Consider the following 18,371-nt stretch of genomic DNA (forward strand, 5'->3'; position numbering starts at 1 on the left):
TTTGGTATTCAGAATCACTGCTGAAGTCTCAGGCCATGAATGAGCTCGCTGCTCTCAGTTTAAGAACCAACAGATAAAAATTCTGTCCCAGCTTTATTCACACCATTTTTTAATGGTAACAAAGACAGATGAGAAATACAACATGCTATCATTGGTTAACAGACACTGCCACCTAGTGGATAATAAAAGCAATCAAATGCAGATGTGGTCTTAACCATTTCCACAGGAATGCTTACGAGCATATAAATCATTTCGGCTTTAGTTGTAGCTTCAAAACAGTATACGTCAACAGAAATATCATCTTACAACACATTATTGTTTATACTACTGCATCCATGCTTCATGGATGTTTCATTAAAAAGTATTTTTAAAAAGCTACAAGAGATTTCATGTGGAGTAATCTTGACTGGATGACATGACAGATGCTCACGATGGTTCAGGTTGAAGTAGCAGCAGAATTCATTTTTTTGCTTTGCCTTTGTGCTTGGCTTGAGATGAAGTTGAGGAAGAGCACATCAAACATACAAATGGGCTAGGACCTTGGGCATAAACAAAGCTGTCACGCTAATTTCAAGCATGATCGATGAGTAATGGGTTTTAGCGTGCTGTTATCTCACAGGCCCGCCAGCACAAATCAGCACGTGCATTTTTAAAAAGCCTGTGTTCATATTTCAGGCACTTCCAATAGAACAGCGATGATGTACCTTATGTAAATGCATCTAAACTGGAAAAATAAGATAAGAAGGGAAGCGGAGAGAGAAACCCTCATGGACCTTATTTGGGTCTCAATCGAGAAAGTCACCCAGGTACTCTTGACAGTACTCCTCAAAGCTGAAGTCCTCAACAGTGAAAGGAACATCTTTCCACTTCTTTACGATCATCCTTTCACCTGGAGTCACCTGAAGGGCAAAGTTCTTAATGGCCATATTCGGCAGTACAACAACCTTTTTGTACTTCACCTGGAATCCCCATTTCTGTGAATGTACACAAAGATAACACTTAGAATCGAGCATGAATGTCATTAGCTCTATTAATGAATAGTACTATGAAGCGGAATCCCCACTGTACCTTGTTGCATTGGCCGTTACTACAGCTGATTGTGCAACCAGGCTCCCAGTCCTCAAAATTCTTTTCTAACGTCAACTGTCCACCGACTTTGTAATGCTTCCTGAGAACACATAAAATACACAATGAAAGCTGGAATAGGGTCTTACTTGGGCTTGGATATACTTCTGTAGCATCTTAACAGAAAGAGAACAACTCACTTAAATTCGGGATTGATGTTGACAAAGTGTGTATTGTCAAGGAGTTTAATGTCACTGCCAGAAGCCACTGATTTAAAACAGCTTCGACACAAGAGCTGGATATTGGAAGCAGTGTAGTGACTCCTCTTTTCTGTGTTGCGGTTCTCCAAAGCTTTACTGGTAATGATGGCCTCTGTTTGCAGCTCGGTTATCTTGAGACAAAGAAGAATAAAGTCAGATACGCAGAGCAGTGAGAGAGAGCAATAAGGGTGGACAGAGTACAGCACCCTCACCTTTCTCTGAAACTCCCGCTGATTCATTTTTTGGACCTCAGCAATGGCTTGTCCAGTCAGCTCCTCCAGATATTCGTTCATTTTCTCTCGACGGACCTCCCGTCCGCCTGCCTGAGCGACCACAGAATACTGGCTGTTACTTGCTCGGGCGCGTCCACTGGCCTGCTGCTGGGCAATCTCATTTGTAAGCAGCCCATAGCGCACCACTAGGTTGCATTCAGGGATGTCAAGACCTTCTTCAGCCACGCTGGTGGAGATCAGGAGGTTGAGAGTACCGTTGCGGAAATTGCGGATTGTATCCGCCTGCTCATTCTGCAAAAAGGTATGGAAATAAAAGCATGTAAAGCATGTAGACGAGTTGTTCCTGAGCACGAATAATATAAAGATCATCAGTGAAGATTTTACCAACGCACCTGTGTCATGTATGTCATGCCATTGCCAGCCCCAGTGAGGATGGCTGCCTGGATGCCAGCTGACTTCAAGGCACTATTTTTGAGTACCCAGTCATTTAGGCAATGGGTGCTCTTTCGTGTTTTACAGAACAGGATTCCCCTTGATTGCACACTTGGACTGAACTGTCTTAGCAGGGTGCTCTCAAGTTTGCCCATCTTTGGGTTCTCAAAAAGAGTATTTGTTGCGAGTTTCCTCAGCTCCACCTGATTCTCTGCATGAGAGAGATACCGACTGTTCATTTTCTTTACAACAATTCCAATGCATTGTTGGATAAAACATTGAATGAATTAATTCGGCTGAAGATGAGAAATTAATATGTCTGAACTCCCACCTTGGAAAAGCCCCAGCAGGAAAAAGTCTGTTCCATCAAAGGCTGTGGTGAGCTTCATGTTGTAGTATTCCTCCAGGGAGTGATAGGCATCCATCATTCGCAGAGTGTCATTGATGAGCAGGGCATCATTGTACTCTCTGAGGTGGAGTGCACATTGTGCTAGCAGTCTGTTGTTCTCTTTAACTCCTAGTTCAACAAAAAAAGAAATTACACAAACGTCAACAGAGGCATTGGATTTGAATACCACAGCTGTCACGATGTCTCAGGGTGTCATTATCTCTCAATCCTGAGTGAGCACCCTCAAAACATCTGAACAATAATACGAATAAAGATAAAACATAGACCGTGTAGATGTCCTGCGACAGTCAACAGACAGACGAATGGCTGACATCGCGATCTAGATTGCCAAGGACTGTGCTGCAGCTAATATGCAGCTTGCTAGAGCCACGACTCCAGAGAGAAACACGCCGATCAAACCCAAGTCCCCCACACGCCCAGGTCCTCACCACCCTTGGATTTTTGGCCACGGGAACCTTTCAGAGGGAGATTGGAGACAGATCGGGGGTGTCCCAGTCCTCTGTGAGTCGTGCGCTCCCCTTGGTCATCAAAACTCTCACCAGTTTATCACCCATGGTACATCAAATTCCCACATACCGCTGTCCAACAAGTACAAATTAAGAGGGACTTTCATGCCATGGCTGGAATGCCAAACATAAACACTTTAGCAGGTCCGTAATTCCACTCCTGACACTGCTAAAAATGACAGATTTTCCTTTTTGAATCTCTGAAAGCAGAACTTCAGTCTCAGAGCCCGTAAAGTTGTTCTTTTTGCGCCTTGATGCCATTCTCATGACTCAACACTCAACACTTCCTGGCACAGGAAAGAGGACGCGTAGCCTTATATGGTATTATTTTGGGTGTGGAGTATGCACATTTACTATCCTCTTGCACATGCAGTTAAATACACACGGATTGCATTCATCATTTATGTAGGTCGTTTACACACATTTTCCTAAGTTAAGAGCGTTTTTTTAATCTGATGTGTTCGTGCGAGACCTTACGGAAAAAGTAAGAGAAATTTAGAATAAAATACGAAAATGTTCTTGCATGAGGCCCAATGTTCTTACCTCGATGCTCAAGAATCACCACATCCGCCTCATACTCTTGTGTGCCACACTCTCTCAGCTTCACGTCAGGAGGAAGGTTCATGAAATCGTGGATCAGCTGCATCATCCATTTCAGATGATCTCCAAATGGATCCTAAAAGAGAAAGTGTCAGCGTTGTCATAACATTTAGTTGACAGAGCTTCTCTTCTTGATACTGCTTCTTGAATTTGCAAAATCCCACAAATGTTACTAACTGCTTGTCTTTTCTCCACAATGTCAAAGGTCTTGACGGGTTTGGGGACCTTCTCCTTCAGTTCAGGGACATAGTTTTTAGTTGAGACTATGGCCGAGTCCAAGTTGGCACAGATCTGAAAAAGAGAGAAAAACAACGATGGTGAGGAGAGGACAGAGCGCTGTGGGAGTAGAAATTATTGACAGATGATTTTAAATCCTGAATGCAAAATCAAACTGACCTGCAGGACATGCTTCACAGCATTTTCCAGGATCCTTGCACCCCCTGTCCCCGGTGATGCTGTGAGACCCAGAATCTGTGGTAATGGTCTTTCTCCTTTCAGCTTTTTCTCCACGTAGCATCTCATCAATTTGTTGTAGGCAGACTCTTTGTTGGTGTGGTGACACTCATCAATTATCAGTAAAGTGATATCTGTGAAGAACCATGAACACATTATTGCTCAGTTTGTCCTACTATCACAACAGCATAATCAGGAGGTTTAAAGTCCCTTTTACTGACCTGACAGCTCTACGTGTTTTGTTTCCTCCTCGTTAAACAGAGCGTTATACAAGATCTGTGCTGTGCAGATGATCACGTCTTTGTCCTTCACCACTTTTCCAAAGAAATCCTTCTCTTCACTCTCTCCACTGACATTCGCAAGTTTATAGCTGTCACCCAGGTGAGGATTGAACTCTTTGTTGTAATGTTGGTCGACAAGGTGAACCTACAGTAGAAAAGGTATCAAAACCAATTATCCAAAAAAGGTGTTTATATTGTTCTATTATTCCCTAAACTGTTTTTTTTTTTGTGTACCTTGTTTACCAGGACCATCACTTTAGCATTTGCTGTGGTCTCAAGGTGTTTTTTGGCCACATACACGGCAGCTCGAGTCTTCCCTCCACCTGTAGGCAGCCAGATGATTATGTTTTCTCTCTTGAGCGCTCTTTCAACCACTTCCTCCTGGTAAGAACGCAGCGTGAATTCTGCCATCCTGTACTGTCCACCTGTCACCAAATTATTCACTCAAACTGACCAAAAATGTGCCAGGTCAGAACAGGGTTCTGAAATAAAAGAAGAAAGCATTTTGTGTAAGAGCTGTGTAGGATGAGTAAGCTGTTTAGTGTTGAAGAGCCTTTTAAACTCACCAGTCAGCTGTAATAGAGATCTGCGAGGTGTTCTCCTCAGCTTCTCATTCCCCACTATCCCTGCACAGTACGGATGGTGGGGTTTTAAACTCTGTTGTGATCAGCTGTGTGACGTTGAAACTGGAAAACGAAAGTAAAGCTCACTAGACCTCAGACATGTGGCCCTACTGAGGGAGTCTCTGGAGGGGCAACACTAAGTCGACATTATGCAGCTACAGGGGAATTCTAAACAGACTGGACCCAAAAATGTGTAAACTTTATATAAAACTACGTCCAATCCCTATATGTTAAACCTTCTATTCATATTAATTCCATTAGTGGCATAAAGCTTGAGCGTTTTGGGTACTGAAAACGTCCTGGGTTTTCACATGTGCCCTAACTGGGCCCTTCTTCTTCTTGTCGCAACAGGAAAGCAAAACTTAGAGCTTGTTGGTTCTCGTGCCTGAAACCCCCAGGACTGTGTATATTAGTTCATTCATACACCCTGTTTTCTGCCTTTAGGTTACTGCAGTGCTTTTTGATTTCAGTTAAATACATTGTTTTACAGGACTTTAAACACACAACCTCTTCAGATGCAACATAATGGTAACACGTAGCACTCTCTTATAGGAATTAGATAATAATTCTTGAAGCTTTGCAGCAACCAGTTACAGGAATATCCAATCAGAACTTGTATAAAGGATAATAACTTAGGTATAACTGTATTTCAAACATTCTATACATAAAGAGTATATAAGAGTAACAAATGTAAAAACCTATTATATAAGCAGAAAAAATAAATATGTAGTGCTCAATGCATTGTGGGTTCAACCACCCCTATATGCATGTGTATGAAACAAAGTGAGAATCACAGAACTAAAGTCACATCAGATTAACTATCGCTAGCTGATTGAAAACAAACATATAATGAATAGATTTAACATCCTCAATGTACGCTCTGTGGTAAATTATTATCTGCACACACCTTATTATTACCTTACTTTCATGCTGCACACAGCATGAATTAGAATAGCTGGAGGTAAAGAAGCAAACTAAACTACTATAAAATGTACCAGTTTAAGTGATTTGCAACAGATAAAAAACCTTAAGAGTCCTAAAAGTAGGACTCAAAGACTCCTGTTGTGGTCTTAGATGGGGTTGAAACTATTTGGATCAGTCATTTGACAGAGTATTAATGGTAAGAACGACAGGAAGTTACACTTATGCAGTTACAAAGACCTCATTCAGAGTGAGTCTCTCAGGAACCTGAACAAAACTAACACTGGATGTGACGTGTCTCAAACTGTATATTTGGCTGACAGTTGGGACGATAACAAAGGACAACACAACATCTGACTCCTCCCTAAAAGGGCCCGTCTGTTTCCATTTCATCAGGAAAGCAAAACTTACGGCCTACAGCTGCACAGTAGTTGCAACACACATACAAAGCAGTAGTACTTCTTGGAATGAAAAAGAAAAGTGGTCCAATACTTGCAAAGTAACAGTTTCTAATCATTCAAATACAAATAAACATAAAAGCATAAGTAACAATTCTCCTCTCCATCACTGCTATATATATATATCTTAAATAAGAGTTCTTGGGGGGCGACTAGGCCCGATTTTAAGGATAATCATGAGGAATTGTTTTATCCCAAATAGACCAATCATACAAATGAATGTAATCTGCATTTTATGTTTCATGAACTCAAACTTCACTTCACACCCAACAATATTCTCTCTCAAGTTATACACTGGTGCTGGTCACACTGCTGTGTTTAAGTTCCACGTAAGGATTATTTATCTGCATGGTTTTTGTTTTCTTTTGATGGAAATTCTGAGGCCACGGTTCTACTTTCGACAGGACTCGACATGAAGTGACTCATTTTATTTTCCTCAAAGCAACAATTCAGTGAGTCAGTTACCTGAGTCACCGGCACATTAAACAACTGTCTTAAAAAGAAAGAGAAAAACTATTTATTGACATAGACAGTGTTGCTGTTAATGGCGTTTATACCGTAACTCGACAGTTTGAAGCTTCACTCAGACTGACCTTTTCAGAGAATCTGAAATGCAGCAAAGGCGGATTTAAGGTGAACTAAATTACTGACGACCCTGAATAATGCAACAATGATGTCACGTCATCGATCAATGCTGGTCACCATTCAAATACAAAATAAGGATATTCTCACACACATACACACAAATATACAGTGTCAACGAAACATTCAACAAGCTGGATCAATCATTCGACAATTACTCCCCTGAAAGAAGTGGATGCATCTCAGGAAGCACTTTGACACCGACTGCAGAACAAGTAACGTTCTGAATGAATGAACAGTTTATATGAAAACATTTTTAAAAACTGAAACAATAAAGTCAGATATTTTATAAATACAAATTGTAAACCGTCTGTCATGCATTAATATCCATTTCAGCTCGTGTACAGTGTGATGTGATAAATAAACCAAAGACGCCCCTTTTCCAAAGCAAATATCATTACATATGCTATTGGTCAGCTTCTGCCCACCATGTCTGTGTTTTCACATAAAACTAATCTGTGAACATTGAACCACCACAAAAACTATGTGGCTGTACACAAAACACTAAACTTCTTAGCATGTATATAGAAAAAGTGACAGTACTACAGGACACATCGGTGCCAACCCCTGCAGCTACCCACTGCAAGCGTGGTAAAAGCTCCTCCAAATGTGACTTTGTGGTTAATGGTCTGGAATAAAACCTCGCCAGTGGAATGCTAAGCTTTTTTTTTTACGAAAAAGTAATGTTTTATCAACATGACACCATTGTTTTCTTCTAATTAACAACTGGGACATTGTTCAATTTGGCACACAGAAGCTGAAATTTGATGCCCAGTCCAGCACAAGCTGTGCTTTGAAGTGTGGCCAACACCTTCTTTTTACCTGCAATTTTGGTTTCATTATCAGTCACCTGTTTGGAGTAAATGTGAAAAATGACATCCAAAATGACAACTGCCCTGACTAACAGTAAAATTAACCATTTCACACTCGAACGAAACAACAAAAACTCACTTTTTAAGGGCAAAAACACACAATACGATTTTTCTCATCATACCTGGGCAACATTTGTTCGATTCATTTCTCACCAACGTACTGACAAAAGTATCTCAGTACTTCTCAGCAAAGCATTGCTCCACTCTCAAAAACATTTGTATTCACCTCTCAGAACATTTATCCTCACACCCACGAAATCGGCTGGATGTTCAAGTGTCTGTCAGTAATGGAAGGCAACATGGCTTTAGGTCCCGAGGTCCAGTTTTTTCTGAAATAATTACGTGTACGCTGACTCCCGTGATTTGTTTTAAACCTAACAAAAACTACCACCAAAAATGGATCAATCATACTATAAATTATTAGAAGAGAAGCAGTTTTAGAACTTGGACCTGAAACTTTGGTACACTCAATGAAACGTGTGTAATGCTGATTATTCCCCCACTGAGAACTGGAAAAGAGAAAATGTCAGAAGGAGGTCATTTGGACACTTGTAATGCTCAGCTGACTTATCTTTTTGTTTAAGTTCTGCAACTCCCTTGTACATATTCATCCCATATATATCTCATTGAACAGCAGCTAGCATTTGCCCCCATGATCTGCTTTATCTTGGTGTTTATTTTTCGATCAGGCCTCCATCTTTCAATTTGAAGTAGAAGAACTTCTCCAAGGTGTTGGCGCACTTGCAGTACTCGCTGTCTGGAGGGTTGTACTCGCGACAGTTGGTGATGATTCGCTGCAGGTCTGCAATAAAGAGCTTCTTGGTCACGTAATATCTGTTCTTGAGTCTCTCCGTCATGGTCTTTAGGTCTGTGTGGACAAAAATTTAGAAAAAAAAACGGCAATCTTTATCGACCAAACATTTAAATAATGGACACTTGAATGCACAGAAAAGCTAGAAGCATCAACTTGAGGTGGAGCTGATGTATTATCTAAAAGATGCTCACTAACCGATGGGAAAACGGATGATCTCATAATAATCTGGAGCTTCAGATTTCTTCACTGGTTCCATGAAGGGCCAGGCGTCAGGATGAGTCTATTCAGGAGGCATAACAAAGTCCCGATGAGTCCAAGTGCTTATTACTATAGTAGTTAGTGTTCCTGTCAGGTGTCAACAGGTGCCCCTTACCTTTATCTGGGCCAGGAGGTTCTTCAGCATGTTGTAAAGTACATCAGGATCCTTCACCTCTTTCCTGCAGATCATTTAAATCATCACGAAGACAGGATAATCAAAGATTAAAAATCAGAAACTAAACTGTGGAGTACTGCTGAATAGATTCATGTGTAGCCTTAATATGGGCTTGTTGCTTGTTCTCCTTTTAAACCAACATATTTTAATGCAGGGCATCTGTTTAAACTCTCCAGAGCAACAACAATTTGTCTTCCGAGACCCAAACGGGGTAATACGAATGTTTGTCAATACTTTTTAAAATTATGAGGAAATTAGATTATAAGAAACCAATGGGTTGCTCAAAGCTTAAAGGTGTAAGCACACACATGCAGAATCAGAACAGTAGTGAGTTAAGTGAAAAACATTGAGCTTTCTTGAAGAGATGATTATTTTTTTAGGCGACAGTCCAGCTACTCTATCATCTGTGGGAGGTTTTGCGAAAACAAACATGCTCCTGTTACAGTTTACACAAGGTTGACCGTATTCTCTTAGACTGAAATGTACAGACGTTGCACATGCATACATCAAATCAAGCCTGTGGGAGAGTTTGAGTGTTTACCCTTTGTCCTTGTTACTGGGTTTCCAGCCTGTTTCTCCTGGGAAAAAGAAAAAAAATATATATCTTGTTAGTAATATGATGATATCGGGTGCAATTCTATTTTTCAACGTGAACAAACCAAACACTTACTTATACCCGGGATGCTCTCTACCGGGATCTGTCGCACTCCTTCTTTGAAGCAGGTGAGGCCTGGGTACACCTTTCTGATCTGACTCTGTTTCCTCTCAATTAGCTTCTTAATAATCTGTTATGACAATGTCAGAATTATGAGCTATTAAAGGCCCACGCACTTAAAAGAACAGGTCTAAGCTGTATAGATATTTCCTCACGTACCTCTTTCTGTCTCTTAATGATATGAGAGAGCTCAGTATAGGGAATTCTGGGGTTCAGCTCGCACTCCATCAGGGTCGCTCCTTCGTAGTCTTTGATATATCCCAGGTATCGACTCTTGGGCACTTTGATGTCTTTGGAAAACCCCTACAAGGGAAAAGAAATCTTTAAGGAGAAGAGGCGGGGGAGGACAGAGAAGCATATAATGCTCTGGTCAAGTCTGCAGTACCTGCTTCTTGAAGTAGCCAATGGCATACTCGTCTGCATAAGTGAGGAAATAGAGGATGTTGTGTTTGATGTGGTACTCCTTTAGGTGGTTCATCAGGTGTGTACCATAGCCCTTACATTGGAGAAACCAGAGAAACAACAACATGAACACTATTTTTAAAACACACATTTCTTCTAAGAACTGTTTTTGATCTTTCCAAATGTCAAAGCCTTATTTTGTCTAACAAGAGGTAAGTCTAAGGTGCGTGTGCGGTTAAAAGCAACGTGTGGGGTAAAAGGCTTAGTATAAATGGGTATTGTGTACCTTAACTTGCTCGTTGGATGTGACGGCACAGAAGACGATCTCTGTGAAGCCCTGAGTGGGGAACATCCTAAAACAGATGCCTCCAATGACGCGGCCATCTTTAATAAGAGCAAGGGTTTTGTGCTTCCTGTGAAAAGTGAAGATGTCAGGACGGGTGCAGGAACTGGACAGAGCAACACCTACGAGGACACCTACTTACGGGTCAAACACCAGCCGTGTGATGTACTCTTTGGGCATACGAGGTAACTGATGAGAAAAGACATTCTGCAGGCCGACCAGCCACATCAGGATCTTCTTGTTTGACTTCTGGGAAAGGGAATTTCCAATGACATGGAATTCAATGATGCCCCGTCTCTCCTCCAACCTGGCAGTCTCATCACGAGCAGCGTTAGGTGTCAGCAGATTCGTCTGGTGACACAAATAAGCTGTCAGACCTCCTATTTAACTTTGTTAAAAGAAAAATAATTGAAAAGTAAAGCACCAAGAATGACAACAAAGTGCTGAAAGTGGAAATGGATTTAAAATAAAAGATGGTAAACATTGCTTAACCCTCCTGTTGTCTTGCGGGTCAAAAGTGACCCACCACCATGTTTAGCTGTAGAAAGAATACCTTAAACCAGTGTTTCCCAACCCTGGTCCTCAAGGCACACTGCCCTGCATGTTTTCCATGTTTCCCTGCTCCAGCACACCTGATTCAAATAATTGGGTCAGGTCTTAAAGCTCTCCAGAAGCCTGAGCACGACCCATTCATTTGAATCAGGTGTGCTGGAGCAGGGAAACATGGAAAACATGCAGGGCAGTGTGCCTTGAGGACCAGGGTTGGGAAACACTGCCTTAAACTATCTTTTTCCAACTTGAAATTTTATGACTTTTCCTAAAGGGACCCCATCATTATAAAAAGTCATACTTTATTTTTGTTTATGTTTCCATGTGGGCTGTACACCACTAGGGTACAAAGATTGTCTTATGGGTCATTTTTGACCCGTGAATTATAAAAACATTTAAACACCAGAAAAAAGTTCACTGTTTTTTTTCCCCTTTCAATATAATTAATTCAGAAGTAATTACTTCACATTTATATAATAGCAATAATAAACCTTTATTATGTAAAAGAAAACTGTTGGTCCAACTGACCAACTGGTGATTGTCTTTTTGTATTGTATAACGAAAAATACATGATAAAAAATGTATTGAATCGAGTTGAATAGATAAATAACAAGTGGTTTCATCATACAAAATAGATTTTGGATTTAAAATTCAATTAAGTTGCTTTATTTTTGAGCTTTGGTAGGGCGGGTCATTTTTGACCCATAGGACAAGGGGAGTAAACAGAATGTTAAGACCGCACAAGGGTTAATAAAGAAGAATATGGGGTCCCAAGTGTGCAACTTTGTAACAAGCCATACGCATCCCTTTAACATGAACAAATGGCCTGACACTGAGCACAACTTCACAGATGGTAACAATGTAACAATACTGGCTTTGGTTTCTTTTTTTAGACATGGGTGATTTTTGTTTCCCTAAAAATTCCTCAGAGCATTCTTTCAACATGCCAAGTCAAATACAAAGAAAGCCACAGAACACGGAAGATCTAACCCACGAGGCAGATTAAATATTGTGTTAAGAAAAGCAACCCTCTTACCTCTGCACCACTTCCATTTCCATTAAACTATGCAAAATAATTTCACTTCTGCTTTGACTGAAATCTGCCACCTCAACATGTTTGTCATGCTTTAGGTGTCACATCGAAGGATCTTATTCATTTGTAAAATGTGTTAGTGTTGTGTTGCAGTCCTGTTTGTGCCCGTTAACCTCAGAGTATTATAGTTCCCCAGACCAACATGGTAAACTGTTGCCCACATCAGTAAAAGAAAGGAAAAAAAGTACCGATGACCGTGCTGCTCATTGAGCTATTAATAGGAAAGAGGTGGATGTTAACTGACCTCTGGTCCAAGCATAGCAGCAGGGTCGGTGATTGTCATCATGACTTCATTAACCAGCTCCATGGGAATGTCTCCCATCACACGGATCCGCTTGGCATCCTCCAGTGTCAACGCCTCTGGAAGTTTACGCTTTTCCCCTGAAAAGAGGGGGATATTTGTCAGATCAAAGCAGCTGGATTCAAACCCAAGAAAAAAAGCCATTCTTTTTTCCACATTTAAGGCTTTACTGTCATTATACCCCAACTTTCTGCCTTAGTTTAATGACACCTGAGTAGAAAGACAATACCAATAACTGTTATCGCAACACTCTTAACTTCTAATTGTCACAGCAAATGGAATTTAGCCAAATTGAAAAGCAATTTGGCTGATTTGAAGCAAAAAAGTGTTACCCCTTTGTCAGAGTTTGTACGTTAATAATCCAAACATAATGATGGCATAAAATTAACAGCAAAAGACTAAATTGTTCCTTGCCATTTTTTTGTATAACAATTGAAAATCAACCCATTTTCTCTTTGTTTTTCACAATCATGGCAGCCCTAGCATTAAAAGGATATAGCTCACAGTGATCGTATAGCAGTTACTTCCTGATTGAGAACTTTAAATGAGCACATTTATTCTGAAGTATTCTGAAGCCACAAATGTGCTGAATGCTTTGTGGATTTTAGTGTTACACAACTCTTTGTAGAGATACTTAACAGCAAGGAACATATGACACTTTGCCTCGAGCCACTAGAAAAAAATAAGGGGAATTAAAAGAGACGAGAAGCGCCCGCAGACCTTTGATGGGCTCCACACCTCCCGTGTCCACGGTGCCCAGAGAGGAGCTGCTGCTCAGACACTTGGACAGAACGGGAGAGCCAGACACTGAAGCAGGACTGATAACTGCAATGACAATGACAGAGTGTACCAAATTACAAACCATACAACAGTGATGACAAAAAAACATGCTGCAGCTTTTCTGTTACTGTATGTAAGTCTTAAGCTTGTGTGAGTATGACTACATCAAAGCTATTAGATGAACTGAAAGTAATTAACGTTTCTGTTTTAGCTTTTAATATTAGAATATTCAATATTCTTCCATTGGGTTTTCACTAGTTGGACCACTAGAATTAATTCAGCACATATATTTTCATATTGTGTAAATCATGTATTTGGCAAACAAGCTGCAGAAACAGAAAGGCACACCACTGCATATTTTTAACATGAAACCGAAAACACAGAGTTTACGTTAGAGCCAAAAACCCTGTTTTTTTTCAGTCCACACAAACATTATAGTTTGTCAAAATCTTGACCCTGGAAGGCGTTTTCCAAAATGTTCCATTTCAGTGCCTAAAAAAATGTAAGTCATCAAAACACTCGTGTAAAAGCATGTGTACAGGGCTTCAGTCATATGTTTCTATCGTACAAATCATTTGTCGTGTTATGACTTCTCATTTATTAGGGTCCACAGCCATTTTCACACATGTTAAAATGTTCCAGAGACGTTCCAGAGAGGTAGCATGTGCTAACATCCACTCAGTTGCTCCAGACTTTTTTGCACCATGCCCCCTAGTAAAAACCCTTCAGAACATCAGCGTGTGAGACATTGTGCCAACATCGCAACTGATATTGCAGATCATTTACCGAAGTCCAGTTGACTTATTCAAGCTCTTATAATTTCCTGTGTGGGAGCAAATGTGTGCACATGCTGCTAAGAGTTGCTCCTGCATTATCCTTTCTGCTGACCTGCATGCAGCCAACTACCTGCTCCTTCCTACTGTGTGTATATATGCACAAACACACAAATTATCAATGTCAAAACTACAAGGAGCCTTATCTGCTTTTCTCAAGGTGTTGTAAAGAAAAGACATTTCAGCATCATGTCTTGCTTCAGCGCGCTATAGACAGAGGTTCCCCTGCATGCTTATTTTTATGCTTATTCTCCAGCAGAAAGCCTCTTGCTGTGAAACATGTAGCTGCAGAAAAAGTCTGGACCAAACTGTCCGCACTTTCTTCTGAAAGTCTCCAGAGTTAATGAGTTAAAATGACTTACTTGTTATTTAAGGTCACACAAGTTGTGTTCTTGTACTTTTCACCTACTAATAAGATTATCTCAGACTATCCCAGACTTGGACTACCCTCCTGCCTCACCTGTCTGATGTCCCAGCTGCGTCCCATCAGAGGCAGGCATGGTGAAGTCCGCCTCCCAAATGGGTGAATTCTCACCATAGATTTCCTCCTCAAGCATCGACAAGAACCTGGTAACAAGCAATCATAAATGTAACAAGCAGAGCTACAAAAGATGAAGATAAATATTCAATAATCAATTCATCGATTCATCGTCACACAACCCACAATTGTGTAACATAATTCCAAAAACAATTTCAACAAAAACCTGTTTAAACTGTAAGTTTAGACTTATTACCAGAGTCTAACCCACCAAGACAAAACCAGGCACCAGCAGAGATGCAGGCATAACCACCCTCATATCCCGGGCCCATCCACTCAACCTCACCAAACACCCTGATACAGGCTGGACAGAGCAGCTGCCCCAAGTCCAAGCTAACCCAGCTCAATTCCCTTTCAGGCTCCAACCCCACAACATGCTATCAGGTCATTGTCATTAAACGTTACAAGATTGGGCCCTTACTTGGGGAAGTGTGTGAGGATAAGTGTGCGTTTCTCTGGCAGCAGTTTATCCTTCTCCACTCTAAACTTCTCCAGAAGCTGACGTCGAGTAACAGTGAAGATAGACTTAAGTAAGTTTCGGCCGAACACCTGGGTGGTTTCATAGCGTGGTAGACTGTCGTTACTCTGTGGGACGTGGCAGTAGCACAGCCACCTGCCAATCATATGAAAAAACACATCTGTTATATCCGAAACATTAAAAGTAAACACAAGTACTTGCTTTACTTAATAACACATGCACACACCTGGTGTAGTCCACTTTGTATGCTGTCCCGTCATCTTTCTGGGTACGCTGACGATACTGCGTTGGTGTCTCAAGCTTCCAGTAATTCAGACATAAAAGAAACATCTTCGACAGTTCAAACATGGTCTGCCTCTCCTTTGGTGCAAGGTGGCTAAATTTATATTGAACAAAATTCAAAACTCCCTGCGGAAAAACAGAAAGACAAGATCAGTAAAGGAGTTGAGAGTTTGTGCCGATGAATACAGTGTTGTGCTGAAGAGGTTAGAACTTCCATGTTCACCTGCTCAATGTTGGGCTTTTCAAAAGGTGGACTTCCAAGAGACCCCTCTACAACCGGCTGGCTCATCTGTAGGATGCATTTTCTCAACAGCTTACAGGAAGAGGAGAAGTGAAGAACAAGATAAGATAGATTTTCTTCTCTTAACTTGTTTTAAACAGGGCTTTCCAAAAAAAGCTGATACCATCATGCGCATGGGCGTCCTTTGATTGGCTGATATATTCTCTTTGTCCCACAGCACCGAGATAAAACTTTTGCCTACCTTGAAAAGGTAGAAGTACACTTGTTTAGTATCAGTGTCCTCCTCTTTGTGTACGGACATAAAAAGGTTCTCCACATCAACCACCATCCCCAAAAGCCTGTTGATCTCATCCTCAGACACATTCTCCAGATGGGACACATGATCAGCTGTGAATGAGGCATAAAGGAAAACGTCAATATACACAGCTGGCCACAACAGGATGTAGCTGTGGTTTCCACATTTTGTTTTATGGAAGACAGGTATCGTGAAATCAACTCAGTTTCTTTTTCCTCAATTTACACACAACACTCAGCGACAAAAAAAAAAAAAAAAAGATGCTTCTGCTTCTATGAGTTCATGTGTGCTTAATTGAATTTGCTGGACATGTTACACAGCTATTTATAGAAGGTCTCACAGATGTGACATCTGAGCCTTTTCCCAGAGATGAGTATCTCAAAGTTTACATTTACTGGATTTACAACAATTACCCTATGTATTTTGTCTGGGAAAAAAAATTCTGGAAGTCCTGGAGTGACCCAGCATAGCCAGTCTGGACCTGAAATTAAGAAAGGATCTGCATATATTTGCAAACTGCTGTGAAATACTCCAAAAAACATGTTTTTCTTCGCTCATTTGTGTTTAGATTAGTGAATAATACATTCAATTAATCAAATTTTGAGTCTACAATACGTGGAAAGCTGTGGTCTCAAATCTCCCCGAATGCCCCATGTCATACACATTTATTTTCTGTTCGAAAAAAAAGGTTTGGGTGAACGGGAGTGTAGGTGGAGTTTGGTTGTTTTGTACCCAGAGCATGTCCACAGCTGCGGCAGGGCTCGCTCAGGCTGGCTGCTTGCTGCTGCAGATCCATACGTGTGGCTGATGGTGGATTCGGGTTTTTCCATCCATTGCACTTACATGTGTCATTAGCCTAAAAATAAGCATGACAATGCATATAAGCGATATAAACACCATCACATATGCGGGGTTCGTGTAAATGAATGACTAATCGAGTAAGCTAGCTGATGAGGAGTGCATCTTTACAGATTTGTGATCAGTTTAAATATTATTTTTACAGCCGAGGCAGCTAGCTACAAAAGTTATTAACTATGTTACGTTACGTGCCCATAGTTTGTGTTTATAATTACTACTACTAAGTCTAATACTACCCGAAGAGTGCTTTGTTGTTGTGAACTTTGGCTAGCTATATTAGCTACCTTGCATGCGGAGAATACGCCAAGTTTCTCGAGCTTTTTCGCTCGTGGGAAAGCTCGGACTTGGGCTTTCTTTTGGCTTGCACGTTGCTGCTGGCTAAGTCCTGGTCTGGCCGGGTCGCTGTTTCCTGGCCCGGAGCCTGTCGCAGCAGAACTGGACCCCGCGGACCCAGTCGACTGGGCTTGGAGATGCCGGGGTTGCAAGGCCTGAGCCGCCGGGTCAGACATATCCACGCTGCTGCTTCTCCTGACTTCCTCCGCTGCCGTGTAGCTCATTTCATGCTTTCAAGTGCTGTCAGAAAAAAATGGATTTTAGACTTACCCACGTCGTAGTAATGTTAGCAGTAGACATTGAATGCGTCAAAACAGACAAATAACCCAATTTATTTTCATGCTTGAAGCAGATTACGCTACATTTCAAATTCAGTCATCGATAACTTGCTTCAATATGCCCAAACATTTTTTTAAAAGAACAAAAACGTCTCTTCAGGATTCTTCTGCTAAGCTGATCTAACGGTTTCCATGGTTTCACAAGAGAGCCGTCTGTATTGAAATCATGAGTGCGCGCTGCCCTGTCGTGGGTGTAGAGGGGAACTGCAACACATTATTCCGGTTAAATGTTTACTCACCGCGCACTATTTGCAGGCAGTTAGTAAAAGATATTACCTAGAAAAGATGAAACCGCAGTCACAACAGTGTTAGTGGATATAGGATGTATTTATATTGCAGGTTTTGTTGTTAATATCAATATGCAACGTTATCGGAATACCTGAGGTGGGTAGGCATTGAATTAATTGTGGTAGTTATGTGTAATGACGTTCTTACACACAATTATTAAATTTTTATTTAAGATACTTACATTCCTTTTATATAGTTTGGAGAATTGTATACAACAGGTTGTTTATTTCCTAGATTTTAAACTAGCCTTGAGTTAGCCTTGTTTGAGCTATGGTAATTTCTTCTGTTTACACATGAATACAACCCCAATTAAACAATTATCTCCCCATTTATGGTATCCCATAAGTGCCAGGTAGATTTTGGAAGTTTTCATGTTTATCTTCAACCAGCTACACTTTCTTAAAAAAGAAAAAGGTGAAGGGAGGAACATCAGGAAATTATCAGTGTTGCTAATGTTTAGATAAGGCGGAATGATTAATACAAACATACAAAAAAAATATAAATCTTTCCCATGTTTATTTAGAAAAATTTAATTTTCGTTCATCCTTCTGTACCCGTGACCCTGCCCTTCCTGTTTTCCCCCACAACTTAACAGCAGTGACTGCCGTGCGGGTTCTGTTGTGCTAATTGTTGATGCCATAACAGGACGACAGGACTCCCTGAACAGAGAGGACCGAGGCTGAGAAGGAGAAAGGATGCTGA

The 18,371-nt window shown here is 40.9% G+C and overlaps 2 protein-coding genes across 2 annotated transcripts; both read right to left on the reverse strand.

Annotated features, from left to right (window-relative positions):
• Positions 1 to 610: 610 nt before the first annotated feature.
• dhx58 (DEXH (Asp-Glu-X-His) box polypeptide 58) lies at positions 611 to 4,918 on the reverse strand. Its single transcript, XM_075453902.1, has 12 exons — positions 4,806 to 4,918; positions 4,474 to 4,721; positions 4,180 to 4,384; positions 3,902 to 4,092; positions 3,683 to 3,796; positions 3,449 to 3,581; positions 2,322 to 2,507; positions 1,951 to 2,201; positions 1,538 to 1,849; positions 1,266 to 1,456; positions 1,069 to 1,168; positions 611 to 974 (listed from the first exon to the last, which is right to left on the reverse strand). Exons 2-12 carry the CDS (start codon positions 4,648 to 4,650, stop codon positions 786 to 788), a joined length of 2,049 nt encoding a protein of 682 aa, XP_075310017.1. The 5' UTR covers positions 4,651 to 4,721; positions 4,806 to 4,918; the 3' UTR covers positions 611 to 785.
• A 1,736-nt stretch (positions 4,919 to 6,654) lies between these two features.
• On the reverse strand, positions 6,655 to 18,306 carry kat2a (K(lysine) acetyltransferase 2A). Its single transcript, XM_075453901.1, has 19 exons — positions 17,406 to 18,306; positions 16,995 to 17,283; positions 16,585 to 16,708; positions 15,799 to 15,944; positions 15,540 to 15,629; positions 15,261 to 15,442; positions 14,978 to 15,169; positions 14,479 to 14,585; positions 13,126 to 13,230; positions 12,349 to 12,485; positions 10,605 to 10,813; positions 10,406 to 10,532; positions 10,103 to 10,213; positions 9,877 to 10,020; positions 9,673 to 9,787; positions 9,544 to 9,580; positions 8,943 to 9,006; positions 8,765 to 8,849; positions 6,655 to 8,623 (listed from the first exon to the last, which is right to left on the reverse strand). The coding sequence occupies exons 2-19, from the start codon at positions 17,265 to 17,267 to the stop codon at positions 8,430 to 8,432; spliced, it is 2,442 nt and encodes an 813-aa protein (XP_075310016.1). The 5' UTR covers positions 17,268 to 17,283; positions 17,406 to 18,306; the 3' UTR covers positions 6,655 to 8,429.
• Positions 18,307 to 18,371: the final 65 nt, after the last annotated feature.

Source organism: Odontesthes bonariensis, chromosome 21 (genome assembly GCF_027942865.1).
Source record: "Odontesthes bonariensis isolate fOdoBon6 chromosome 21, fOdoBon6.hap1, whole genome shotgun sequence".
NCBI classification, from domain to species: domain Eukaryota; kingdom Metazoa; phylum Chordata; class Actinopteri; order Atheriniformes; family Atherinopsidae; genus Odontesthes; species Odontesthes bonariensis.